The 27,669-nt window shown below is 45.7% G+C and overlaps 1 protein-coding gene across 3 annotated transcripts in view; it reads right to left on the reverse strand.

Annotated features, from left to right (window-relative positions):
* Positions 1 to 27,669, reverse strand: part of tspan15 (tetraspanin 15) — a 168,886-nt gene that overhangs the window by 107,256 nt on the left and 33,961 nt on the right. For all 3 annotated transcript variants that reach the window (XM_038821706.1, XM_038821707.1, XM_038821708.1), the window contains exon 2: positions 9,148 to 9,333. In XM_038821706.1, the coding sequence (XP_038677634.1) occupies positions 9,148 to 9,333 (186 nt within the window). The remainder of the gene's footprint in view (positions 1 to 9,147; positions 9,334 to 27,669) is intronic.

Genomic DNA, 27,669 nt, shown 5'->3' on the forward strand with positions numbered 1-27,669 from the left:
GTCATATACATGGACTTCAGTAAGGCGTTTGATAAAGTTTCCCATGGCAGGTTGATGGAAAAAGTGAAGTCGTATGGGGTTCAGGGTGTACTAGCTAGAATGATAAAGAACTGGCTGGGCAACAGGAGACAGAGAGTAGTGGTGGAAGGGAGTGTCTCAGAATGGAGAAAGGTGGCAAGTGGTGTTCCACAGGGATCCGTGCTCAGACCACTGTTGTTTGTGATCTACTTAAATGATCTGGAGGAAGGTATAGGTGGTCTGATGAGCAAGTTTGCAGATGATACTAAGATTCTTATCGGGGAGAATGCTGGTAGGTGGAGTTGAAATGCCCATCAGCCATGATTGAATGGCGGAGTGGACTCAATGGGCCGAATGGCCTTACTTCCACTCCTATGTCTTATGGTCTTAAGATTGGTGGAGTTGCAGATAGCGAGGAGGACTGTCAGAGAAAACAGCAAAATATAGATAGATTGGAGAGTTGGGCAGAGAAATGGCAGATGGATCGGCGCAGGCTGGGAGGGCCGAAGGGCCTGTTCCTATGCTGTAATTTTCTTTGTTCTTTGAGATGGGAACCTGGTTGGTGATTCGGTAGGGGTGAATAAGGTGTTTAGAGATTTCTGCAGCAGGCTGTACAGATTGGCACCCCCTACGGGGCCGGAGGGGTTAAATTTCCCAAAGGTGGACGGGGAGCGAATAGAAGGGCTGGGAGCCCCAATCAGGCTGGTGGAGATAGTGGAGGGCTTGATGGCCATGCAGGCGGGTAAGGCCCGGTCCGGATGGGTACACAGTGGAGTTTTATAAAACGTTCTCGGGGACATTGGGGCCAGTGTTGTTGAGGATGTTCAATGAGGCAAGAAAAAGAGGGGTGTTATCCCCGACGAAGTCACAGGCAACGATTTCGCTGATTCTTAAGCGGGACAAGAACCCAGAGCTGTGTGGGACCTACAGGCCGATCTCCCTGTTGAATGTAGATGCCAAGTTGCTGGCAAAAATCTTGTCCTCCAGGATAGAGGATTGTGTTCCGGATATTATTGGGGAGGACCGGACGGGGTTTGTTAAGGGCAGACAGTTTGTGGCCAATGTAAGAAGGCTGTTAAATGTGATCATGATGCCCCCGGAAGATAGGGAGGTGGAGGTAGTGATCGCAATGGATGCAGAATTCAGTGCAATGGATGCAATGAATCCATTCACCTGAGGAAGAAGCAATGCTCCGAAAGCTCGTGTTTGAAACAAACCTGTTGGACTTTAACCTGGTGTTGTAAGACTTCTTACTGTGCTCACCCCAGTCCAATGCCGGCATCTCCACATCATGACCACCAAGGGGGATACAGGACAGGGTAGTTTCCAGAATGTGAGTGGGAGAAGGGAGTGTTTCACACATTTTCTTTTTTTAATAAACATTTTATTGAGGTATTTATGGTTTTATATCAAAAACAGAAGAAAACAGTATACATACAAATATAAACATATAGTACTAAGGCCGTATTCCTCCCTCGCAGATCCCACCTTTCTTACACCCTAACCTAAACCCCAACCACCACCCCCTTCAGCTGACGGTTGATTTTACCCAAAGAAGTCGACGAACAGTTGCCATCTCCGAACGACTGCCATCTCCGAACGAACCCCTTGTTCAAGAAGGGGAGTAGAGACAACCCTGGTAATTATAGACCTGTGAGCCTTACTTCAGTTGTCGGTAAAATGTTTGAAAAGGTTATAAGAGATAGGGTTTATAATCATCTTGAAAAGAACAAGTTGATTAGCGATAGTCAACACGGTTTTGTGAAGGGTAGGTCATGCCTCACAAACCTTATTGAGTTTTTTGAGAAGGTGACCAAACAGGTGGATGAGGGTAAAGTGGTTGATGTGGTGTATATGGATTTCAGTAAGGCGTTTGATAAGGTTCCTCACAGTAGGCTATTGCATCTTGCATAGTCTAGCCTATTGCATAGGCTAGAGCATCAGGAATAAGGGGCTGGTTTAGCTCACTGGGCTAAATCGCTGGCTTTTAAAACAGACCAAGCAGCCAGCAGCACGGTTCAATTCCCGTACCAGCCTCCCCGAACAGGCGCCAGAATGTTGCGACTAGGGGCTTTTCACAGTAACTTAATTGAAGCCTACTCGTGACAATAAGCGATTTTCATTTCATTTTTCAAGGTTGGTGAGTTTGAAGCATGGATTGGTACCTGGAACTACAATGTTGTGGCTATTACGGAGACATGGATAGAACAGGGGCAGGAATGGTTGTTGGAGGTTCCGGGGTTTAGATGTTTCAGTAAGATTAGGGAAGGTGGTAAAAGAGGTTTCCTGCGCAGGCAGGTCTCAATATTCCCGCTCATTGTTAATCAAGGATAGTATAATGGCTGCAGAAAGGCAGTTTGAGGAGGATCTGTCTACTGAGGTAGTGTGGGCTGAAGTTAGAAATAGGAAAGGAGCGGTCACTTTTCTATCAGCCCCCAAACAGTAACAGAGATGTGGAGGAAAAGATTGCAATGCAGATTTTGGGTAGGTGCGCTAGTCACAGAGTAGTTGTCATGGGTGACTTTAACTGTCCAAATATTGATTGGAACCACTATAATTCAAATACTTTGGATGGGGCTGTTTTTATCCGGTGTGTGCAGGAGGGTTTCCTCACACAATATGTGGATAGACCGAAAAGAGGCGGGGCCACATTGGATTTTGTACTGTGTAATGAACCGGGCCAAGTGTTAGATTTGGTTCTGGGAGAGCACTTTGGAAATAGTGACCACAATTTGGTGTCTCACTATAGCAATTGAGAGGGATAGGAACATACGGCAAGGCAAGGTTTATAACTGGGGGAAGGGTAATTACGATGCAATTAGGCAAGAATTGGGGAGCATAAGTTGAAAACAGGAACTGTCAGGGATAGGCACAATTGAGATGTGGAGCTTGTTCAAGGAGCAAATATTGTGTCCTTGATATGTATGTCCTGGTCAGGCAGGGAGGAAATGGTCGAGTGAGGGAACAATGGTTTACAAAAGAGGTTGAATGTCTTGTCAAGAGGAAGAAGGGGGCTTATCCAAGGATGAGAAAACAAGGTTCAGTTAGGGCACTTGAGGGATACAAGATCGCTAGGAAGGAGCTCAAGAAAGGGCTTCGGGAGCTAGGAGGGGGCATGAAAAGTCCTTGGCGGGTAGGAGCAAGGAAAACCCCAAGGTTTTTTACTTATGTGAGGAATAAAAGAATGACCAAGGTGAAGTTAGGAGCAGTCAAGGACAGTAGTGGGAACGTGTGCATGGACTCTGAAGATATAGGAGAGGCCCAAAATGAATACTTTTCTTCAGTGTTCACAAAGGAGACGGGCCATGTTGTTAAGGAGGATAGTACGAAACAGGCTGGTAGGCTGGAACAGGTAGATATTCTGAAGGAAGATGTGTTAGAAATTTTAAGAAGCCTGAGGATAGATAAGTCCCCTGGGCCTGATGGGATATATCCCAGGATTCTTTGGGAGGCGAGGGATGAGATTGCAGAGCCTTTGGCTTTGATCTTTATGTCCTCACTGTCTACAGTAATAGTGCCAGAAGACTGGAGAGGTGAATGTTGTCCCCTTGTTCAAGAAAGGGAATAGGTATAACCCTGGGAATTATAGGCTGGTTAGGTCTCACTTCGATCATAGGTAAATTATTGGAAAGGGTCCTGAGGGATAGGATTGATGATCATTTGGAAAGATACAGCTTAATCCAGGATACTCAGCACGGATTTGTAAGGGGTAAGTCTTGCCTCACAAGTTTGATTGTATTCTTTGAGGAGGTAACTATGTACATAGATGAAGGTCGAGCAGGTGAAATCGTATACATGGATTTTAGTAAGGCGTTTGATAAGGTGCGCCATGGTCGGCTCATGCAGTAAGTAAAGAGGCATGGCATAGAGGGGAATTTGGCCGATTGTATCAGTAACAGGCTAGCACATAGAAGACAGAGGGTGGTGGTAGATGGTAAATTTTGATCCTGGAGCCCAGTCACCAGCGGTGTACCACAGGGATCAGTGCTGGGTACTCTGCTATTTGTGATTTTTATCAATGACTTGGATGATGGAGTTGAAGGTTGGGTTAATAAATTTGCTGATGACACCAAGGTTGGTAGAGTAGTGGATAATGTGGAGGGCTGCTGTAGGCTGCAAAGAGACATTGATAGGATGCAGAGCTGGGCTGAAAAGTGGCAGATGGAGTTCAACCCTGATAAGTGTGAGGTGATTCATTTTGGTAGGAGAAATTTGAATGTGGATTACAAGATTAACGGCAGGGTTCTGAAGAATGTGGAGGAGCAGAGAGATCTCGGAGTTCATGTCCATAGGTCTCTGAAAGTTGCCACCCAAGTGGATAGAGCCGTGAAGAAAGCCTATAGTGTGTTAGCAATTATTAACGGGGGATTGAGTTTGAGCCGTGAGGTTATGCTGCAACTATACAAGACCTTGGTTAGACCACATTTGGAGTATTGTGTGCAGTTCTGGTCACCTCACTATCGGAAGGATGTGGAAGCATCGGAAAGGGTACAAAGGAGATTTACCAGGATGCTGCCTGGATTGGAGGGTAGGTCTTATGAGGAAAGGTTAAGGGAGCTAGGGCTTTTCTTATTGGAGCGAAGGAGGATGAGAGGTGACTTACTTGAGGTGTATAAGATGATGAGAGGGATAGATAGAGTGGACGTTCAGCAACTTTTTCCTCGGGTGGATGTAGCTGTTACAGGGGGCATAACTATAAGGTTCATGGTGGAAGATATAAGAGGATATCAGACATAGGTTCTTTACCCAGAGAGTGAGTGGGGTGTGGAACGCTCTCCCAGCTATGGTAGTGCAGTCGGACACTTCAGGAACTTTCAAGCGGTTATTGGATAGACATATGGAGTGCACTAGAATGATTGGGGGTAGGTTGATTTGATCTTAGTTCCAGACTAGTTCTGCACAACATCGTGGGCCAAAGGGCCTGTACTGTGCTGTACAGTTCTATGTTCTATTAAATGTTCTCATCAGCAGCGACCCCAGTATCTCAGAAAACTTTTTATAAAACTCCACTGGGTACCCGTCCGGTCCCGGGGCTTTATCCGACTGCATGGCCTTCAGCCCTTCTGCTATTTCTTCCAACCTGATTGGGGTCCCTGGCCCTTCTACCAACCCTTCGTCCACCTTCAGTACTGCTAAGAATTGCCTCATCCCCTCCGGCCCAGCTGGGGGTTCCAACTCATACAGCCTGCTATAAAACTGCTTCAATGCCTTATTAACCCCTGCTGAATCTCCGACCAGGTTCCCATCCCTGTCCCTTACTTTCCCGATCTCCCTGGCTGCCTCCCTCTCTCCGAGCTGCTGCACAAGCATGGGGGGGGTGTAGATGGAGTCAATGGATGGAAGGCAGGTTCATGTGATGGACTGGGCTGTGTTCACGACTCTTTGAAGTTTTTTGCAGTCTTGGGCCGAGCAGTTGCCATATCAGGCTGTGATGCAGCCAGATAGGATACTTTCAATGGTGCATCCGTAAAAGCTGTTAAGAATTAAAGTGGACATGCTGAATTTCTGTAGTTTCCTGATGAAGTATCGGCGCTGTTTGTGATTTTGTTTGGTGGTAACATCGACGTGGGTGGACCAGGATAGACTTTTGGAGATGTGTACCCTAGGAATGTGAAGCTGCTCACCATCCCCACCTCGGCCCCTTTGATGCTGTCAGGGGTGTGTACCGTACTTTGCTTCCTGAAGTCAATACCAGCTCTTTAGTTTTGCTGGCATTGAGGATAGATTGTTGTCGCTGCACCACTCCACTAGAGTCTCTATCTCCCTTCTGTATTCTGACCCGTTGGTATTCAAGATCCGGCCCACTATGGTCTTTGCGTCAGCAAATTTGTAGATGGAGTTGGAACCAAATTTTGCCATGCAGTCGTGTGCGTACAGGGAGTATAGTTGGGGGCTAAGTACGCAGCCTTGCGGGGCTCCGGTATTTAGGACTACTGTGGAGGAGGTGTTGTTGTTCATTCCTACTGATTGTGGTTTGTGGGTCAGAAAGTCGAGGATCAAGTTGCAGAGTGAGGAGCAAAGTCCTAGGTTTTGGAGCTTTGTTTTGAGCTTGGCTGGGATTATGGTGTTGAAGGCGGAGTTGTGGTGTTGTAATCAATAAATAGGAGTCTGATGTAGGAGCCCTTGTGGTCGAGATGCACTTAGGGCCAAGGAGATGGCGTCTTGCTGTGGACCGGTTGTGGCGGTATGCGAATTGCAGTGGATTAAGTCGTTCTGAGAGTATGGAAGTGATACGCTTCATGACCAACCGCTCGAAGCACTTCATTACGACTGAAGTCAGGGCCACCGGACGGTAGTCATTGAGGCACGTTGCTTGGTTCTTCTTTGGCACCGGTATGATGGTGGTCTTCTTAAAGCAAGTGGGGACCTCGGAGTGGAGTAGGGACAGGTTAAAGATGTCCGTGAACACATCTGCCAGCTGCTCCACGCAGGCTCTAGTGCACGATCAGGGATCTCATCTGGACCCGTAGCTTTCCAAGGGTTCACTTTCAGGAAGGCCGATCTGACTTCGGAAGCTGTAATGGTGGGTATGGGTGTGTTATGGGCTGCTGGGAGACTCGACAGCGGATCCTTGGTTTCCTGCTCGAACTGAGCATATAGAGTTCATTGGTGTGTTGCTGCTGCTGCTGGAGATACTGCTCGGCTTCGCTTTGTAGCCTGTTATGTTGTTTAGGCCTTGCCACAACCGCCGAGAGTCTGTAACACTAGACTGTGACTCTAGTTTGGTTTGATATTCGCTCTTGGCATTTTGCGGAGGTCGCGCCTGGATTTCTTGTTTAGGTTAGTGTCGTCTGACTTGTATGCCTCAGACCTGCCCTTCAGTAGGGAGTCAATCTCGTGATTGAGCCATGGTTTCCAATTGGGGAACGTACGTACTGCTTTCTTTGGCACGCAGTGGTCCACACATTTGCTGATGAAGTCTGTGACAGTGGTGGCATACTCATTTAAGTTGGTCGCCGAGTTCTTAAATGTGGACCAGTTCACGGTCTCTAAGCAGTCACGTAGGAGCTCTTCGTTTTCTTTGGACCAGCACTGCACGACCTTCTTAGCTGGATTCTCCCAATTAAGCTTCTGCTTGTGTGCCGGGAGAAGGAGCACCGTCTTCTGGTCTGATATTCCAAAGTGTAGTTGGGGGATGGAATGGTAGGCAACCCTGATTTTTGAGTAGCAGTGATCAAGAATGTGCCCCTGGTGTGTTCGGAGATATGATGGTGGAAGTTTGGCAGTACACTCTTGAGGTTGGCTTTGTTGATCGATGGCACGATGAACAAGACCTCCGGGTGTTCTGTTTCGTGGTTGTTTATAACTGTGTACACTGTTTCACTACTGGGAAAGTCCATTTAAAAAATAATAATTCTTGTGATCGGGCAGATAAGCCCTAGTTCCGGAGCATGCTCGGCAGCCAACAGAGATGCGGCTGCTACCTTGTGCTGCCGCACCGGAAGTCCAAATGAAGACATTTCTAATCTCCTCTTAGTCTGAAATGGTTGATCCCTTATCCTGAGACTGTGATCGCTAGTTCTAGACTTGCCACCCAAGGGAAGAATCAACCTTGCCAAGCCCTTAGGAACTTCACATGTTTCAATAAAATCACTCCTCATTCTCTAAATTCTAACGAATTATAGGGATAGTCTACTCAATATCTTCCCAAAAGAACAATCCCCTCATTCCAGAAAATCTTTGAAGCACTTCCTGTAAGGAAAGTACACTTTTGTTCAGGCAAACTATACACAGTGTAGTCCCACCAAAGTCCGACATTATAGTAACTTTTTTTAAATATATACTCCAGTTCATTTTTAAAAAAGGTAACATACATTTGTTTTCCTAATTCCTTGCTGTACCTGCATGTTAAATTTGTGATTTATGTAGAAGACACCGTTCTCCATGGGTACTAGCTTCTCACCATTAAGCATTTTTCCGAAATTATTTCATAGAAAGTGATCATCGCTGGCTAGATCAGCATTTATTGCCCATTGCTAATTGCACTTGAGAAAGTGGGGGTGAGTCACCTTCTTGACTTCCTCAGGGTAGTGTCCTGGGCCCAACCATCTTCTACTGCTTCATCAGTGACCTGCTCCCATCATATTGTCAGAAGTGGGGATGTTTTTGCTGATTCTTGCACAATGTTCAGCACCATTCGCGACTCCTCAGATACTGAAGCAGTCCATGTCCAAATGCAGCAAGACCTGGGCAATATTCAGGCTTCAGCTGACAAGTGGGAAATGACATTTGTGCCACACAACTGACAGGCAATGACCACCTCCAATAAAAGAGAATCAAAACATCACCCCATGGCATTCAATGGCTGAATCCCCTCGATCAACCTGTTGGAGGCCACCCTCATCCATAAACTGAACTGGACTAGCCACATGAATACTGTGGCTACAAGAACAATCAGAAGCTAGGAATTCTGCGGCGAGTAACTCAACTCCCGATTCCCCAACGCTTGCTGAACGTCTGCAACATGCAGGTCAGGAGTGTGGTGCCTGAATGGGCTCCAACGCCACCTCAAGAAGCTCAACAGCAGCCAGGCCAAAGCAGTCCTGCTTTGATGTTTTCAAAATCGGAAAATTAAGAGTAGAAAAGGTAGCCACATTTTTACTATGCTAAGCAGTAGCAAGGTTTAACTAACTTACCAACAACTAAATATGTACTTGTAAGGCATCAAACCGTTAAAATATACTGGTTAATACTTTTTGGTAAAACAGGGGAGAGAGATATTTGATACAAATATTAATCATGTTTACTTGATAACTCAATGTCGAGGTTGATCAAAGTTATTTGGGCAGGACTTATTTCTTGTGATGCAATTTGTTTTTTACAAAATGATTTCCTTGTTTTGCCAGCTAAGCAAATAAAGTTTTCTTCACAATCACAAACGAAGATAACCAGTACCAGGAAGAAAATTTAGACTTTGGACGTGGTAATTACTGGCGTTTAAGTGCAGCAGGAGTTTATAGCCGAAATAATATGCAATGATTTCACTTTCAATCAACTAGGTAGGAAAATCACATTGAAACCCTGGCTATACATGAGGCACATTCCACATTGATACATTTTTGCAACTGATGCAGTTGGGAGGTGAAAAGTCAATAAAGACAGTATGCAAAAAGAAAAAGAACATCTTACCACTTTAAGTAGGCACAAGTTGTCCCGTAGAGATGCTAGAACACCAATAAAAGACACCACAAACATCAGAATTCCCAGCAAAATCAGGATTATAGCTGGAGCCAGAAAAGCACCTTGTAGCGTTTTGTATTTCTGCCTTTCCACTTCTGCATATATGCCAATACAAAGGATGAAACCTCCTATTAACTGAAAAATAGGAAAGACAGAATCAGTACTCAAGTAAATTGTACCAAAAAAAATCTAGTGTTGATTTTTATGATTTTTTAAAATGCCTTTAAGACCAACCCCATCCAACAGTTTAATATCCCTCCTTTATAATGGGCACTCTAAGTAAACCTTCCCTGCAGTCCAAAATGCTCCGACTTTTACTTGAAGGCTTTTTCAACATTTCTTTTACATGAAAATGGCCACATGACTCCAGTATGTGAACCATGACCTTTATGATTTGAAGCTTGCGTCTTTCACTCTCTCCCATATGGAGGTAGCACAGCCAAGCAGTCACCCTATTTAGCAGTAGAATTCATGTAAATTCTTTTAAAACACCTGCTAATCCAAAAGGTGGAATTTCTCAAACATTAACACACAGTATAGGCTTACTTACAATTAGTTAACTGATTTATGGCAACAAAATGTACAGTGACAAACATTCAATAAAAACTGCATCAAAGATTTGAAGTACTAATTGAGAAATCTGCCGGGGCTTCTCTATCGTGGTCTACCGCAAGCCATTATCTTCACTGGTCAATATTCACATACTTGTAAAATGGGCCCAAGTCATTTGCCCACCATGTAAGCCTAATGCTGAAACAGGGCACAGAGATGTGGGATAATGGCTACCCAGATCATTTAGTGTACTTATGACCAGGGCACAAGGCCATCACTTTAGGCTCTGAAAAGTGCCCAGTCTACCTCAGATGACCCTGCAAGGGCAAGGTATCACAAAAGTGTGAGCGACAGGTGAAGCTAGCTGGTTCACGCTGCCACTATGCAGTAGCAACAAGAGTAGTATTCGCCTCGAACAGGATGCTGCCTTCAGACCAAAAAAGATGTTCTGCCGATCACACAAATGAGTAATATGGCACATGAATTTCAGAGCCAGTGTAATGCTAGTTATGCAGGTCGTACGTCACAAAAACGGCAGTTTGTATAAAACAGCATGCCCCATCCACTGTTCGCAATGGGCAATGTACACACTATACCCAACCAGCCAATGTTTGGAAAATTTAAAACAATTGCCCAACATTAGTTATAATTCCATGAGTGGGCAACATTTGCTAAATAAATCTCAGTTGCGAAGACAACCAATTTATTGTAAGTCAGGGTCACTGTGATGTATTTACATGTACTGGAAGCAACACATATCAATACACCGGCCCCTGTTCTTTGCAGATAGAAAGAACATATATACATATTGCATATCTTTCAGTTAAACAACAAAAGTGACAGCCATTAGCTAATTCATCCCCGAGGAAGTGCAGTAACCAATCAGGTCCAAGCTGCCTGGTTTAAAGGATGCTTGGTAGTTATCTGTCAGCCATCATCAACTGGTGCATTCTCCATGGCAATATCACTATGACTCAAAGTCCACTTGTCAACCAATCCGCATTCTCTTCAAGCCAAAAAGCTTTGACATATCTCTTTTTTCAGCAATATTCAAATTATATACAGCCAAATAACAGAATAATTTATAATTCATTTCTCTTATTCTTTTCTTTCAGTCAGCAGCACATCTTGAGGCACATCTTTTGTTTCTTTTCTGCCTAATCACCATTCTTGGGAGTTCTTCTCTTTTGTCATTCAATCTCTCCTGATTTTTAACCTACCACAGACTTTCTTTCAGCCCTTGTCCCACCTAATATTCAAATAAAACCTACTAACTTTAACTTTTCCCAGTTCTGATGAAAGGTCACAGACCTGAAATAGTAACGGTTTCTCTCTTTGCAGATAATCTGCTAAGTAGTTCCAACATTTTAAATTTTTATTTCATATTTCCAGCATCCACTGTATTGGGCTTTATAATTTATAATCATTTACATTTATTCGCAACTTAGAAACTATGCAAGTTAGAGGTCCATGATAAAACAGAAAAGGGGACAAGGGAGAGATTTGGAGTGTTAGTCAAAGTAGTAGGTTGGAGGTGAGTTTAAGAGGAGGAATATGGAATCACATACAGAGCCCAAGAGATCATAGCAAAGCTATTAATGATGGGATAAAGAGAATGAGTGCACAAGAATCTGAAGTCAGAAGAATTCAGGAACCTGGAATTGGATTGCCAGGCAAGTAGAAATTATAGAATAAGGAACATAGAACATACAGTGCAGAGGAGGCCATTCGGCCCGTCGGGTCTGCACTGATCCACTTAAGCCCTCACTTCCACCGTAACCCAATAACCCCACCTAACCTTTTTGGTCACTAAGGGCAATTTATCATGGCCAATCCACCTAGCCTGCACATCTTTGGACTGTGGGAGGAAAACGGAGCATGCGGAGGAAACCCACGCAGACACAGGGAGAACATGCAGACTCCGCACAGACAGTGACCCAGCAGGGAATCAAATCTGGGACCCTGGCGCTGTGAAGCCACAGTGCTATCCACTTGTACTACCGTGCTGCCCTTGTTAGGAAGGGAAAGGCCACAAATAAATTAAACAGGAAACATGAGAATATTGAATTTGGAGTGTTGAGGATTTAAGAAGCCAATGTAAGTCAATAGGGACAGGATAAAGGATGAGAAGGACTTACTTTTGACTAGGATATGCTCTTGTCTGTCTGGATGGTAATGGTCATGGATTTGGAAGGTGCTGGCTCAGGAATCCTAGTGAGCTCCTTCAGTGCATCTTGTAGATAGTACTGTCAAGGGCCCTTCCTGTTGATTCCCATTGTTTCTATTGATTTAATTTAGTTTTTATTGTTTTTGGTCCATGGATCATTAATGGAGACATAACGCAAGGTGTCAAAATGGTACACTGTGTTATAAAGCTTTGTATTTTGGGCAGAGGAACCCAGACTTTATGGCATCCAAGAGATTAGGGTGGGTTTGTTTCTAATGGTTGGCTGGTGGACAATGGATTGGCCAGGGACAGTTTTCTGCCTAGCGACCGACAGCGGTTGGTTCCTGTCAGGTGGGGTTTTTCAGAGAGAACCCAGGGGAAGTCACTGGACCCTTGGGTGGAAGCTCGCTTTCTGCTCCCTACTGTCTGAGGCAGAAGGTTCTACACTCTGGAAAGAAGCTGGCTCTCTCTCAAATGCTGGCTGTCTGTTATTTCTGAGAGTCTACAGGGATAACTATTATAAGCTGAAAGATAACATCCACCTGAAAGCCTAGACTGAAGAAGCAACTAACTGGAAGTCGTCCACCTGAAACAAAGATTTTTATCTTTTTACTTTCATCATTTTATGCCCCTCTTTCCTCTCTGTGTTTGTTTGTCTGTGTGTGCAGAAGGTAGGGCAAGTTAAAAAAGAGGGGTTAGAGATTAGAAAGTAGTTTGCCAGTTGTTTTTATTGCTTATTTAATTATAGTTACTGTTAATAATAAGTCAATTGTGCTTAAATTTACAAACCTGGTGACTGTAGTTATTGGGCAGCTGAAGACCTCAGGTATTTTAAAACAAAAGTTAGTTTGCACATTCTCCCCATGTCTGCGTGGTCTCACCTCCACAACTCAAAAAGATGTGCAAGGTGTTTGGATTGGCCACACTAAAATGCCCCCTTAATTGGAAAGAAAATGAACTGGGCACTTTAAATTAAAGAAAAACAAAAGTTAATTTCACACATGAATCCGGGGTCAATGGTCAATTGGGGCTGGATTTGACCATGCACTGGCCCATGGCGTCATCGTAACGGTATATATGGCAGCCACTGTCCATCGAGTGGAGGGAGTGAATATTTGTGGTAGGGGCAGCAATCGAGCAGACTGCTTTGTGCCGGATTGATTTAATGAGTGTTGTTAAACTGCACTCATTCAGGCAAGCGGAGAATAATCTATCACACTCCTGATTTGTGCCGTGTGGATGGTGGACAGGCTTTGGGGAGTCAGTAGACGAATTACACATTGCAGGATTCCTAGTCTTTGACCTGTTCAGGGAGCCACTGTATGTATATGGCTAATCCAGTTCAGTTTCTATGCAATGCACTTGAATGTCAAGGGTAATGGTTAGAACCTTGCTTGTTGGAGATGGTCATTACCTGGCACTTGTGTGGCGCAAATGTTGCTCGACACTAGTCAGCCCAAGCATGGACATTGTACAGGTCTTGCAGCATTTGGACAATGGCTGCTTCAGTATCTGGGGAGTCGCGAATGGTGGACATTATGCAGTCATCTGCGAACATTCCAACGCTGACCTTATGATGGAAGAAAAGTCATTGATGAAGCAACTGAAGACTGTTGGGCCTATGACACTACTCTGAGGAATTCCTGCAGTGATGTCCTGGAGCTGAGATAAGTGACTTCCAACCACCAAAACCATCTTCCTTTGTGCCAGGTGCAACTGATAAGGCGATAGGTGGCCAGCTTGGATTTGTCCTGTTACTTATGTACAAGACACACCAAGGCAATTTTTCCACATTGCTGGATAGATGCCAATGTTGTAGCTGTATGGAAGAGCTTAGATGTTTGTACAGACTTTCCCCCAATTTCACCCCTCTGCAGAACCCTCCCCCCACCCCCCCAACGGCTCACGGCTCCTCAAACATGGCCACGAACATCCCTCGCCTTGTCTCGAAGCCCTCCACTGAACCCCTCAGTTCATATTTAATCCTTTCCAGACAGAGAAAGCCATAGCCACCGCCATTCCAACAAGATCCTTTGCCGGTCAATCAGAGTGGCGAAGACCACTACATCAGCTTTCCTCCACCCCAACAAGCTCCGGCTTCTCTGATCTCTCGAATATCGCTACAATTGGGTCCTGCCCAACCTCCTCCCCCACAATCTTCATTAGTGTCGTGAACACTCCCACCCAGTATCTCTCCAACTTCTCATAGCCCAGAACAGGAGTTTCTGTCCTGGTCCCCACCCACACTTCTCGCACTCGCCTGCACTCAATCTCACCTGAATCATATGCACCTGTGTTCCAACTTGAATTGTATCAGGCTCATCCTCGCGCACAAGGAAGTCACGTTTACCCTACATAGCGCCTCACTCCATACTCCCCAACCTATCTCTCCTCCCAGCTCCCCTTCCGTCTTAATCTTCACCACCTGCTCACCTCCCTGTTCTCCCAGCCATCCATATATGTCTCCGATCCTGCCTTCCCCTTTCACATCCGGGAACAGCAGGCGCTCCAGCAAGGCATATTTCAGTATTTTGGGAACTCTTTCCAGACCTTCCTCGCAAAATCCCTTACCTATAAATATCTAAACTCACTTTCTTTCCTCTCCTTCAGTTCATCTATACTGGCAAACATCTCTTCCACTTACAGCGCTCACCCTCATCATCCCACTTCTCTCCATTTCCTATACATACCATCTGTTCCCCCCCACCCCCCCCCCCCCCCCCCCCCCCCCCCCCCCCCACCCCCCGCCGGCTCAATTCCATGGTTTACGCACGACGGTGTTAACACCAACATCCCCTCTATACTAAAATGCCGCCACAACTGGTTCCATACCTTCACTGTGGATTACACGACTGGACTCTCCAGATACCTCCTTGGCGCCAGTGGCAATGCCGCCATGACCAGATCCCTCAGACTGGATCCCCTACAAGATTCTTCCTCCATCCTTTTTTAAAAATTTAGAGTACCCAATTATTTTATCCAATTAAGGAGCAATGTAGCGTGGTCAATCCACGTACCCTGCACATCTTTGGATTGTGGGGGTGAAACCCACGCAGACACAGGGAGAATATGCAAACTCCACACAGACAGTGACCCAAGGACCGTATCGAACCCGGGTCTTCAGCACCGTAGGCAGCAGTGCTAATCATTGCGCCATGCTGCCCTTCTTCCTCCATCCGAACCCATTCTGCCCTCTTCTTCCTACCACTGCCTCACCTTCTCCACGTTCGCCGCCCAATAAAAATGCAACAAGTTTGGCCACGTCAACCCCTTATCAAATGAAAGAGAAAATGCTGGAAAATCTCAGCAGGTCTGGCAGCATCTGTAGGGAGAGAAAAGAGCTAACGTTTCGAGTCCAACGACTCTTACCCTTTACCCTTGGCACCTTCCCCGTCCACACAAACTCTGAAATGATCGATTCCAACTTGCGGAAAAAGGCCTTCGGTACAAAAATCAGACGTGTCAGGTGGGTCCAGCTCTGACGGCGTTGGCGCAGGTATGGTGACGGTGGGTGCGTCCAGTTGGGAACTGGAATGTGGTGACACTGTGGAACCTCTGGCAATTGGAGGCGCAAGCGGCGACAGCTTCTTTGTTGTCGGCAGCGGTGGCAAGAGACAAGAGGGGAGAAAGAAGGGAGCGATGGGCAGCACGGTAGCATGGTGGTTAGCATAAATGCTTCACAGCTCCAGGGTCCCAGGTTCGATTCCCGGCTGGGTCACTGTCTGTGCGGAGTCTGCACGTCCTCCCCGTGTGTGCGTGGGTTTCCTCCGGGTGCTCCGGTTTCCTCCCACAGTCCAAAGATGTGCGGGTTAGGTGGATTGGCCATGCTGAATTGCCCGTAGTGTCCTAAAAAGTAAGGTTAAGGGTGGGGGGGGGGGCGTTGTTGGGTTACGGGTAGAGGGTGGATACGTGGGTTTGAGTAGGGTGATCATGGCTCGGCACAACATCGAGGGCCGAAGGGCCTGTTCTGTGCTGTTCTATGTTCCAGATGAACGTGGATGGGATTGAGCTGTGTGAGAGCCTGTGAACCTGGGTCCAGACATTTAGCGTGCAGGTGCCATGCAAGAAAATAGACGATTTGACAAGTGAAGTTGTGATGGCGCAGGACCTACAGAAAATAGATCAGTCATGTTTTGACGATACATGGATGAGTGGTATCAACACAGAAGTGGGGAATAAAGGAGATGTACGAGGCAAGTTTTTTTTTTACACAGAGGACAGTGGGTGCCTGGAACTCGCTGCCGGCGGAGGTGGTGGAAGCAGGGACGATAGTGACGTTTAAGGGACATCTTGACAAATACATGAATAGCATGGGAATAGAGGGACACGGACCCCGGAAGTGTAGAAGATTTTAGTTTAGATGGGCAGCATGGTCGGTGCAGGCTTGGAGGGCCGAAGGGCCTGTTCCTGTGCTGTACTTTTCTTTGTTCTTTGTCTGGAATATGAATAAGAGCCTTGGCAGGACATTCATCTTCACCTGTCAGAGTCAGACGCAGATCCCACCTCTTAAGATCCTCCCTAACCACCTCCACCAGCTTTTTAAAATTCAATTTATGCAATGTTTCCCACTCTCCTGTTACCTGGATCCCCAGGTATCTGAACCTGTCTCTGGCTACTTTGAAAGGCAGCCCCCCAGGTTGGCTTTCCGACCCAGTTTACCAGGAACACTTCACTTTTCTCTACGTTCAACTTTTATCCTGAGAACCACCCAAACCTCCCTAATAGGCCCATAATCCTTGCCCTGCTCTCAAACAAGTCCGACATGTACAAGTAACAGGTCGTCCACATACAGCGACACCCGATGCTCCTCACTCCCCCTTGTAAACCCTTGCCACTCTGCCGACCCGAAGGCCATTGCCAGAGGCTCTATTGCTGGCATGAACAGCAGCGGCAACAGTGGCCACCCCACCTTGTTCCCATGTAACCTGAAGCTTCGTGAGCTCACATCATTGATCCGTACACTTGCCACCAGTGCCGCATATAACAGGCGCACCCACGCCACAAACATCAGCCCAAATCCAAACTTTCCCAGGACTTCGAACGGGTACCGCCACTCCAAATGCCTTCTCCGCATCGAGGTCATAATCACATTTAACAGCCGCCTTATATTACTGGATAGCTGTCTGCCCTTACAATATCTGTCTGGTCCTCCACAACCACCCCAGGACACAACCTTCCATCCTCCCCGCCACCAGCCTAGCCAGCACTTTTACATCCGTATTTAACAGCGATATGGGTCTGTACAACCCACATTCTAACAGGTCCTTCCCCTTCTTTGTTACCAACGTGATCATCGCCTGCATCATCGTCTCCGGCAGCTCCCCCTTCTCCAGCGGCTCACTAAATGCCCCCAGTCGATGTGGGGCCAGTCGCGAACCTCTTAGAAAATTCTGCTGGGTAACCATTGGGCCCCTAAGCCTTTCGCGATTTCATACCCCTTAAACTGTCCAATACCTCCCTCAATCCCAAAGGCTCCTCTAGCACCTGCCTCTTCCCTTCCTCCAACTGCGGGAACTCCAGCTCATCGAAAAATCACCCATGCCTCCTTCTTCCCCCCCATCCCATACAGTTCCTTAAACAGCTCATTTATCTTGCCCGACTTAGAGACACCACCTCCCCTGCATCTGTCTGTATCCTCAATATTTCCTTGGACGAGGCCTGCCTCCGTGGTTGGTGTGCGAACATTCAACTTACCTTCTCTCCGGACTTATACCGCACCCTCTTGCACTCCCCTTGCCCTATGCAGCTGCCCCATCGCCCTCCGTCATCAACCTATTGAATTGCCACTGTAGACTTTTCCTTCTCATCAATTCTTCTGTGGTGGGTGCCCTCTAATACTCCCTGTCTACCTCGACTATCTCGCCCAGTAACTCCTTATACGCCTCACACCTTTTCCCATCCTCATATCACTTAAACGAGACAAGGCTGGTCAGATAGGCTGATCAGTGGCAAATGGAATTCAACCAGATCTGTGTGAGGTGATGCACATGAGTCGAACAAACAAGGCAAGGGAATATATATGAATGCAGGACCCTGGGAAGCACCAAGGATCAGAGGGACATTGGTGAGCATGTACACCCATCCCTTAGGGCAGTGGATACGGTGGTTAAGAAGACATGTGGTAACTTGTCTTTATTAGCTGAGGCATAGAGTTTAAGATTAGGGAGGTTATGCTGTAATTTTATAAAACCTTGGTTAAGCCACAGCTAGAATTGTGTGCAGTTCTGGAATTCACATTATAGGACGGATATGATAGCACTGGAAATGGTGCAGAGGAGATTTACCAGGATGTTGCCTGGGCTGGAGAATTTTAGCTATTAAGAGAGATTGGATAGACTTGGATTGTTTTCCTTGGAGCAGAGGAGACTGACAGGAGACATGATTGAGATGTATAAAATTATGAGGAGTTAGACGGAGTAGACAGGAAGAAATGTTTCCCCTTGGTGGAGGGATCAATGACCAGGGGGCATAGATTTAAGGTAAGGGGCAGGAGGTTTAGAGAGGATGTGAGGAATGGCTTTTTTTACCCAGGAGGTGGTGGGCGTGCGGAACCCGCTGCCTGAAAGGGTAGTGGAGGCAGAGACCCTCATACCATTTAATAAGTATTTAGATGTGCACTTGTGATGCCAAGACATCCAGGACTCTGGGCCAAGTGCCAGGAAATGGGATTAGAATAGTTAGGTGGTTTGTTTTGACCGGCGCAGACATGATGGGCCATTCTGCGCTGCTGATCTCTATGTTCCACAGTGCAGTAGATTACACTGTTCTATATTTCAACACAAATCACATTTATCACATGGATGATTTAATGTTGGACAGTTTTGTCAATTTAAAGAATTCCTTACTGGAATCACATTTAAAAAGCACTTAGAATATTACTTTACTTACTGTACTTAAAAAGGCTACATTTTCAAAAGAAACATTTCCAAACATACTTGTAATGACCTAAACTTTCAATATACTACAAAGTTTTCCAGAACAACACATTCTGATTCTTTTGTCCAGTTCTTTCCTGAACTCATGATCAGCAACACACTCACACTTTACCCAATTCATCGCTCTTCACATGAATTTAATCAGCACACTTCAGTCATGCAAGTCATCACAACCATAATAAATCCTATTTTTGGCAGTCATCTATATAAACATACTTTGCAGAAAAGTTTACTAAATTGCAGCCAAAAATGAAACCCTGGCTGACACATGCCTTCCCAGCTTGGGGCATGGAAACCATTATATTAATAATAATAATCTTTGTCACAAGAAGGCTTACATGAACACTGCAATGAGATTAATGTGAAAAGCCCCTAGTCGCCACAATCCGGTACCTATTCAGGAACACAGAGGGAGAATTCAGAATGTACAAATTACCCAACAGCACGTCTTTCGGGACTAGTGGGAGGAAACCGGTGCTCCCGGAGGAAACCCACGTAGACACGGGGAGAACTTGCAGAGTCCGCACAGACAATGACCCAAGCCAGGAATCGATCCTGGGACCGGGAGCTGTGAAGCAAAAGTGCTACTCACTGTGCTATCGTGCTGCCTAACAATATAATGTTTCAATGTCCGTCAAACATAAGATAGCAAGTTCAGCATGAAACTAGGAAATAAACCTAGAACTCTCTTGACCTCGATGGATGAAAGCTACTGAACCAAAAAAGTCAGGTTATCAGGCTCAGTCATAGAAATGGGCACAATGAGAAAGGATTCTGGGACACTTTGTAAAGACTTTAACTCTATCTATATTTAATCCGGAAATTGTGAGCGAGTGCGGTGCCACTGTAAGTTATTGGACACCATTGCAACTCCTAGATTTTTCCCCAGCAGATGGAATATGCACAATAACTTAATCAAAGTAACTGTTGAGAATACGGACTTGTAATGTGGCCTAATCTGGTATTTCTACTGAAGACCCCAGCTTGCTCATCTCAAAGGTTCTTTAGTGCCTGAGAGGGTCATCAAAAATTACACACTTTAGTAGTGCCTTTTTAATGTTAAGAAAATTAACAAAAATACTTCAATTGCTTTATCTGGAAATGTGTTCTTTATATCTTGCAAACTAATGGAAAGGGAGTGTTTGGTCATGAGCATCTGTTTTTTTCTTGGTTAAGAGCAATCGGAGAGGACATAGGCCAGACAAACAAGCATTAGCTGCTTCAAGAACCGGCCGTTACTTATGTTCTGGACCTCTTCCATCAGGGCAATCACTGCTTTGTTTGAGGAGCTGTGCGTTTTCAGAATAATCCCAAATCCTGTCGTTGTGCATCAGCCAGCCCACTTTACACCTCCTGTGGAACAGGAGTACAGGTATGGAGGTACTGTCGATGAAAATTGCGACTCATCAATTGAATGCCAAACCTTTGTGTACGTTTTAGCACCTCAGTACGTTCAAACTACGGTGAATCAGCAACTGGCACCAACATGTATGAGACAAAAACAGATTTCCAAACACGCCCGTCTTGTTAGCTAAGCACACATTTAACACCAGTTTTCACCAGTATGAAGAAATTTGAAGCAAGATTTGGGGATTTATAATAGATTACAGAGCAAAAGAAACATATCTGGAAATTATTATTGAGTGAAATATCTCAAGTATGAAGCTGCCATCAAATAATATTAGTCAAATATTACAAAGCATTTCAAGCATTTAAAAAAAATGAAGGACTCTTATCTTACTTACATTCCTATAGCAAAGCGTTTTACAACTAATGAAGTATTATTTTTCAAGTATTATCACTATTTTTATGTAGGAAACGCGGTTAAGGACTCTGGGTCTTCTGGGAGTTTAGAAGGATATGGGAAGGTCTTACTGAAACTTACAGGGTACTGCGAGGCCTGGACGGAGTTAATGTGGAGAGGATATTTCCACTGGTTCATGATTTTAACATGAGGGCACAGCCTCAGGCTGAAGGGACAATCCTATAAAACTGAATGCAGGACATACTGAAGGGGGAGGGTTAACAGCCAGTTGTCTTGGTGCATATAGGCACCAACGATGTAGGTAAAAAACGGGATGAGGTCCAACAATCAGAATTTAGGGAATTAAGAGTAGGACCTCAAAGGTAGTAATCTCAGGATTGCTACCTGTGCCACGAGACAGTCAAAGTAGAAATTCAAGAATAGTCAGAATGAATACGTGGCTTGAGAGATGGTGCAGGAGGGAGGGGTTCAGATTTTTGGGACATTGGAACCGGTTCTGGGGCGGTGGAACCATTACAAATCGGATGGTCTACACCCGGGCAGGACTGGAACCAATGTCCGAGGGGGTGCTTTTTCTAACACTGTTGGGGAGATTTTAAATTAATGTGGCAGGGGGATGGTAACAAGATTAGGAAGTTAGAGGTCAGTAAAGAGGCAGCAACTAAAGCCAGTAAGGTACTAGATAATAAACTCATTGTAACTAAGGGGAAGAGTAGACAGGGAAGAGATGATGAACGCAAAGGGACAGGTGGGCTGAGGCGCATTTGTTTTAATGCGAGAAGTGTAGCAGGTACGGCAGATGAATTTAGGGCTTGGATTAGTACCTGAGAATATGATGTTATTGGTATTATTGAGACTTGGTTGAGGGAAGGGTAGGACTGGCAACTGAATATCCCAGGGTAGATGCTTCAGGAGGGATAGAGAGGGAGGTAGAAGGGGGGGGGAGGAGTTGCATTACTGGTCAGAGATGATATCACAGCTGTGATTAAGGAGGGCACGATGGAGGATTCGGGCACTGAGGCAATATGGATAGAGCTAAGAAATAGGAAGGGTGCAGTAACGTTGTTGGGACTTTACTACAGGCCTCCCAAAAGTGAGCATCAAGTAGAGGTACAAATATATAGACAGATTATGGAAAATTGTAGGAGCAATAGGGTGGTCGTGATGGGAGATTTTAACTTCCCCAACACTGAATGGGACCATGTAGTGTTAGAGGCGTAGATGGAGCAGAATTTGTAAGGAGCATCCAGGAAAGTCTTTTAGAGCAGTATGTAAATAGTTCAACTCGGGAAGGGTCCATACTGGACCTGGTATTGGGGAATGATCCCGGCCAGGTGGTTGAAGTTTCCGTCGGTGATTACTTTGGGAATAGCAATCACAATTCCGTAAGTTTTAGAATTCTCATGGACAAAGAGGAGAGTGGTCCGAAAGGAAAAGTGCTAAATTGGGGAAAGGCCAAGTATAACAAAATTCGGCAGGAGCTAGGGAATGTGGATTGGGAGCAGCTGTTTTAGGGTAAATCTACATTTGAAATGTGGGAGTCTTTTAAGGAAAGGTTGATTAGAGTGCAGGACAGACATGTCCCTGTGAAAATGAGGGATAGAAATGGGAAGATTAGGAAACCATGGATGACGGTTGGAATTGTGAGATGAGCTAAAATGAAAAAGGAAGCATACATAAGATCTAGGCGCCTTAAACTGATGAAGCTTTGGAGGAATATCGGGAAAGTAGGACAAATCTCAAACGTGCAATAAAGAGGGCTAAAAGGGGTCATGAAATATCTTTGGCTAATAGGGTTAAGGAAAATTCCAAAGCCTTTTATTTGTATACAAGAAACAAGAGGGTAATTAGAGAAAGGATTGGCCCACTCAAAGACAAAAGAGGGAATTTATGCGTGGAGTCAGAGGAAATGGGTGAGATTCTTAATGAGTACTTTGCATCGATATTCACCAAGGAGTGGGACATGACGGATGTTGAGGTTAGGAATGAATATTTAAATACTCTCGGTCAAGTCGGCATAAGGAAGGGGGACGTATTGGGTATTCTAAAAGTTATTAAGGTGGACAAGTTCCCAGGTCCGGATGGGATCTATCCCAGGTTACTGAGGGAAGCGAGGGACAAAATAGCTGGGGCCTTAACAGATATCTTTGCAGCATCCTTGAGCACGGGTGAGGTCCCAGGGGACTGGAGAATTGCTAATGTTGTCCCTCTGTTTAAGAAGGATAGCAGGGATAATCCAGGGAATTATAGACCTGTGAGCTTGATGTCAGTGGTAGGCAAACTGTTGGAGAAGATACTAAGGGATAGGATCTATTCACATCTGGAATAAAGTAGCCTTATCAGTGATAGGTAGCATGGTTTTGTGCAGGGAAGGTCATGTCTTACAAACCTAATAGAATTCTTTGAGGAAGTGACAAAGTTAATTGATGAGGGAAGGGATGTAGATGTCATATACATGGACATTTGATAAAGTTTCCCATGGCAGGTTGATGGAAAAAGCGAAGTCACATGGGGTTCAGGATGTACTAGCTAGATGGATAAAGAACTGGCTGGGCAACAGGAGACAGAGAGTAGTGGTGGAAGGGAGTGTCTCAAAATGGAGAAAGGTGACTAGTGGTGTTCCACAGGGATCCGTGCTCGGACAACTGTTGTTTGTGATCTACATAAATGACCTGGAGGAAGGTATAGGTCTGATTAGCAAGTTTTCAGATGATACTAAGATTGGTGGAGTTGCAGATAGCGAGGAGGACTGTCAGAGAATACAGAAAAATATAGATAGATTGGAGAGTTGGGCAGAGAAATGGCAGATGGAGTTCAATCCAGGCAAATGCAAGGTGATGCATTTTGGAAGATCAAATTCAAGAGCGGACTATATGGTCAATGGAAGGGTCTTGGGGAAAAGGGGCTGTTTAGCTCACTGGGCTAAAATCGCTGGCTTTGAAAGCAGACCAAGGCAAGCCAGTAGCACGGTTCGATTCCTGTAACAGCCTCCCCGAACAGGCGCCGGAATGTGGCGACTAGAGGCTTTTCACAGTAACTTCATTTGAAGCCTACTTGTGACAATAAGCGATTTTCATTTTTCAATTGATGTACAGAGAGATCTGGGAGTTCAGGTCCATTGTACAATTAAGGTGGCAACGCAGGTCAATAGAGTGGTCAAGAAGGCATACAGCATGCTTGCCTTCATCGGACGGGGTATGGAGTACAAGAGTCTGCAGGTCACGTTACAGTTGTATAGGACTTTGGTTCGGCCACATTTGGAATACTGCGTGCAGTTCTGGTCGCCACATTACCAGAAGGATGTGGATGCTTTAGAGAGGGTGCAGAGGAGGTTCACCAGGATGTTGAAGTGGGGATGTTAATTATAAGGGGTCACGATTTCAAGGTGAGAGGGGGAAAGTTTGAGGGAGATGTGCGTGGAAAGTTTTTTTTACGCAGAGGATGATGGGTGCCTGGAACGCTTTGACAAGGTGAAAATAGATAAGTCCCCGGGGCCTGATGGGATTTATCCTAGGATTCTCTGGGAAGCCAGGGAAGAGATTGCTGAGCCTTTGGCTTTGATTTTTAGGTCATCATTGGCTACAGGAATAGTGCCAGAGGACTGGAGGATAGCAAATGTGGTCCCTTTGTTCAAGAAGGGGAGTAGAGATAACCCTGGTAACTATAGGCCGGTGAGCCTAACGTCTGTGGTGGGTAAAGTCTTGGAGAGGATTATAAAAGATACGATTTATAATCATCTAGATAGGAATAATATGATTAGGGATAGTCAGCATGGTTTTGTGAAGGGTAGGTCATGCCTCACAAACCTTATCGAGTTCTTTGAGAAGGTGACTGAACAGGTGGACGAGGGTAAAGCAGTTGATGTGGTGTATATGGATTTCAGTAAAGCGTTTGATAAGGTTCCCCACGGTCGGCTATTGCAGAAAATACGGAGGCTGGGGATTGAGGGTGATTTAGAGATGTGGATCAGAAATTGGCTAGTTGAAAGAAGACAGAGTGGTGGTTGATGGGAAATGTTCAGAATGGAGTTCAGTTACGAGTGGCGTACCACAAGGATCTGTTCTGGGGCCGTTGCTGTTTGTCATTTTTATAAATGACCTAGAGGAGGGCGCAGAAGGATGGGTAAGTAAATTTGCAGACGACACTAAAGTCGGTGGAGTTGTAGACAGTGCGGAAGGATGTTGCAGGTTACAGAGGGACATAGATAAGCTGCAAAGCTGGGCTGAGAGGTGGCAAATGGAGTTTAATGTGGAGAAGTGTGAGGTGATTCACTTTGGAAAGAATAACAGGAATGCGGAATATTTGGCTAATGGTAAAATTCTTGGTAGTGTGGATGAGCAGAGGGATCTCGGTGTCCATGTACATAGATCCCTGAAAGTTGCCACCCAGGTTGATAGGGTTGTGAAGAAGGCCTATGGTGTGTTGGCCTTTATTGGTAGAGGGATTGAGTTCCGGAGCCATGAGGTCATGATGCAGCTGTACCAAACTCTGGTACGGCCGCATTTGGAGTATTGCGTACAGTTCTGGTCGCCTCATTATAGGAAGGACGTGGATGCTTTGGAACGGGTACAGAGGAGATTTACCAGGATGTTGCCTGGTATGGAGGGAAAATCTTATGAGGAAAGGCTGATGGACTTGAGGTTGTTTTCGTTAGAGAGAAGAAGGTTAAGAGGTGACCTAATAGAGGCATACAAAATGATCAGAGGGTTAGATAGGGTGGACAGCGAGAGCCTTCTCCCGCGGATGGAGATGGCTAGCACGAGGGGACACAGCCTTAAACTGAGGGGTAATAGATATAGGACAGAGGTCAGAGGTGGGTTTTTTACGCAAAGAGTGGTGAGGCCGTGGAATGCCCTACCTGCAACAGTAGTGAACTCGCCAACATTGAGGGCATTTAAAAGTTTATTGGATAAGCATATGGATGATAAGGGCATAGTGTAGGTTAGATGGCCTTTCGTTTTTTTTCCATGTCGGTGCAACATTGAGGGCCGAAGGGCCTGTACTGCGCTGTATCGTTCTATGTTCTATGTCAGCGGAGGTGGCAGAGGCGGGCACGATAACATAATTTAAGATGTCTGGACAGATACATGAACGGGCGGGGAACGGAGGGAAGTAGATCCTTGGAAAATAGGCGACAGGTTTAGATAAAGGATCTGAATCAGTGCAGGCTGGGAGGGCTGAAGGGCCTGTTCCTGTGCTGTAATTTTCTTTGTTCTTTGTATTTCTTCAGCCAGAGGGTGGTGAATCTGTGGAACTCTTTGCCGCATTCAATCATGGCTTATATTTTTCTCATCCCTATTATCTTGCCTTCTCCCCATAACCGCTGATCCCCTTATTAATCAAGAACCTATCTATCTCTGTCTTAAAAACACTCAGTGATTTGGCCGCCATAGCTTTCTGCGGCAAAGAGTTCCACAGATTCACCACCCTCTGGCTGTAGAAATTCCTCCTCATCTCTGTTTTAAAGGATCGTTCTTCGTCTGAGATTGAGTCCTCTGCTTCTAGTTTTTCCAACAAGTGGAAACATCCTTTCCACGTCCACTCTATCCAGGGCTTGCAGTATCCTGTTAGTTTCAATCAGATCCTCCCTCATCCTTCTGAACTCCAATGAGTACCGACCCAGAGTCCTCAACCGTGCCTCATATGACAAGCTCTTAATTCCAGGGATCATTCTTAGTAAACCTCCTCTGGGCCCTTTCCAAGGCCAGCACATCCTTCCTTTGTTTTGGTTTTTTTTGCACTGAGTGCTGAATTTGGTGCATTTGAGTGCTATAGTGAGAGTTTGGTGACTGAGGGAGTATAAGAGTTCATTTTTATATAAAGTCTAGTCTCTCTTTTATTTAGTTAATTAACTTTAAAGTTGCTGTTTGGTTTAGAAGAAGGTGAATTTTCAATCAGTTTTAAACAAAGGTTCTACTTGTAGGTACTTGCAGCTGGAGCTTGTTAATTAGTTAATTGGATTAGGTCAGTTTTCAGAGGCTAGATTCACAGTATAAAAGGGATCCAGCTACATTGCAGACTGTGTTTGCACTGAGTGCTGAATTTGGTGCATTTGAGAGCTATAGTGAGAGTTTGGTGACTGAGGGAAGGCTGAATTTGGTGCATTTGAGAGCTATAGTGAGAGTTTGGTGACTGAGGAAGTGCCGAATTTGGGTGCATTTGAGAGCTATAGTGAGAGTTTGGTGACTGAGGGAGTTAGGTGAGGAGGGAGTAAGGTGCCCTTTTCATTTCATTTCCTACATTTCCTCAAAGAGCGTGAAGGGAGCCGGGAGTTTACAGAGAGTGCAGCTCACTGGCAGCAGATTCGGAGGGCGGAGGTCCAGTTGGTCCACAGGGCAGCTATATTCTGTAAGGTAAGAGGGGATGGAGGAGAGGGCAGTTGCATGCTCCTCCTGTAGGATGTGGGTGGTGAGGGATACCACCGGTGTCCCCGCTGACTATACCTGCGACCCAACTCCAGCTCATCAGAGACCGTGTTAGGGAACTGGAGCTGGATGAACTTCGGATCATCCGGGAGGCAGAGGGGGTTATAGAGAAGAGTTATAGGGAGGTTGCCACACCCAAGGTACAGGACAAGAATAGCTGGGTTACAGTCAGGGGAACGAAAACGAACAGGCAGACAGTGCAGGGATCCCTCGTGGCCGTTCCCCTTCAAAACAAGTATACCGTTTTGGATGCTGTTTGGGGGAGGGGGGGGGAGGGGAAGGAAGGGAGAGAGATGACCTACCGGGGGAAGGCCCTAGCGGCCAGATATCTGGCACTGCGTCTGGCTCTGGGGCACAGAAAGGAAGGGGGGAGAATAGAAAAGCAATAGAGATAGGAGATTCTGTGGTCGTGAGCGAGACTCCCAGAAGGTATGTTGCCTCCCGGGTGGAAGGGCCAGGGATGTCTCGGATCGTGTCTTCAGGATCCTGAAGGGAGGGTATGCAGCCAGAAGTCGTGGTGCACATTGGTACCAACGACGTAGATAGGAAAAGGGGTGTGGAGGTAATAAACAAGTTTAGGGAGTTAGGCTGGAAGTTAAAAGCCAGGACAGACAGAGTTGTCATCTC

Source organism: Scyliorhinus canicula, chromosome 16 (assembly GCF_902713615.1).
Source record: "Scyliorhinus canicula chromosome 16, sScyCan1.1, whole genome shotgun sequence".
In the NCBI taxonomy this organism is placed as follows: domain Eukaryota; kingdom Metazoa; phylum Chordata; class Chondrichthyes; order Carcharhiniformes; family Scyliorhinidae; genus Scyliorhinus; species Scyliorhinus canicula.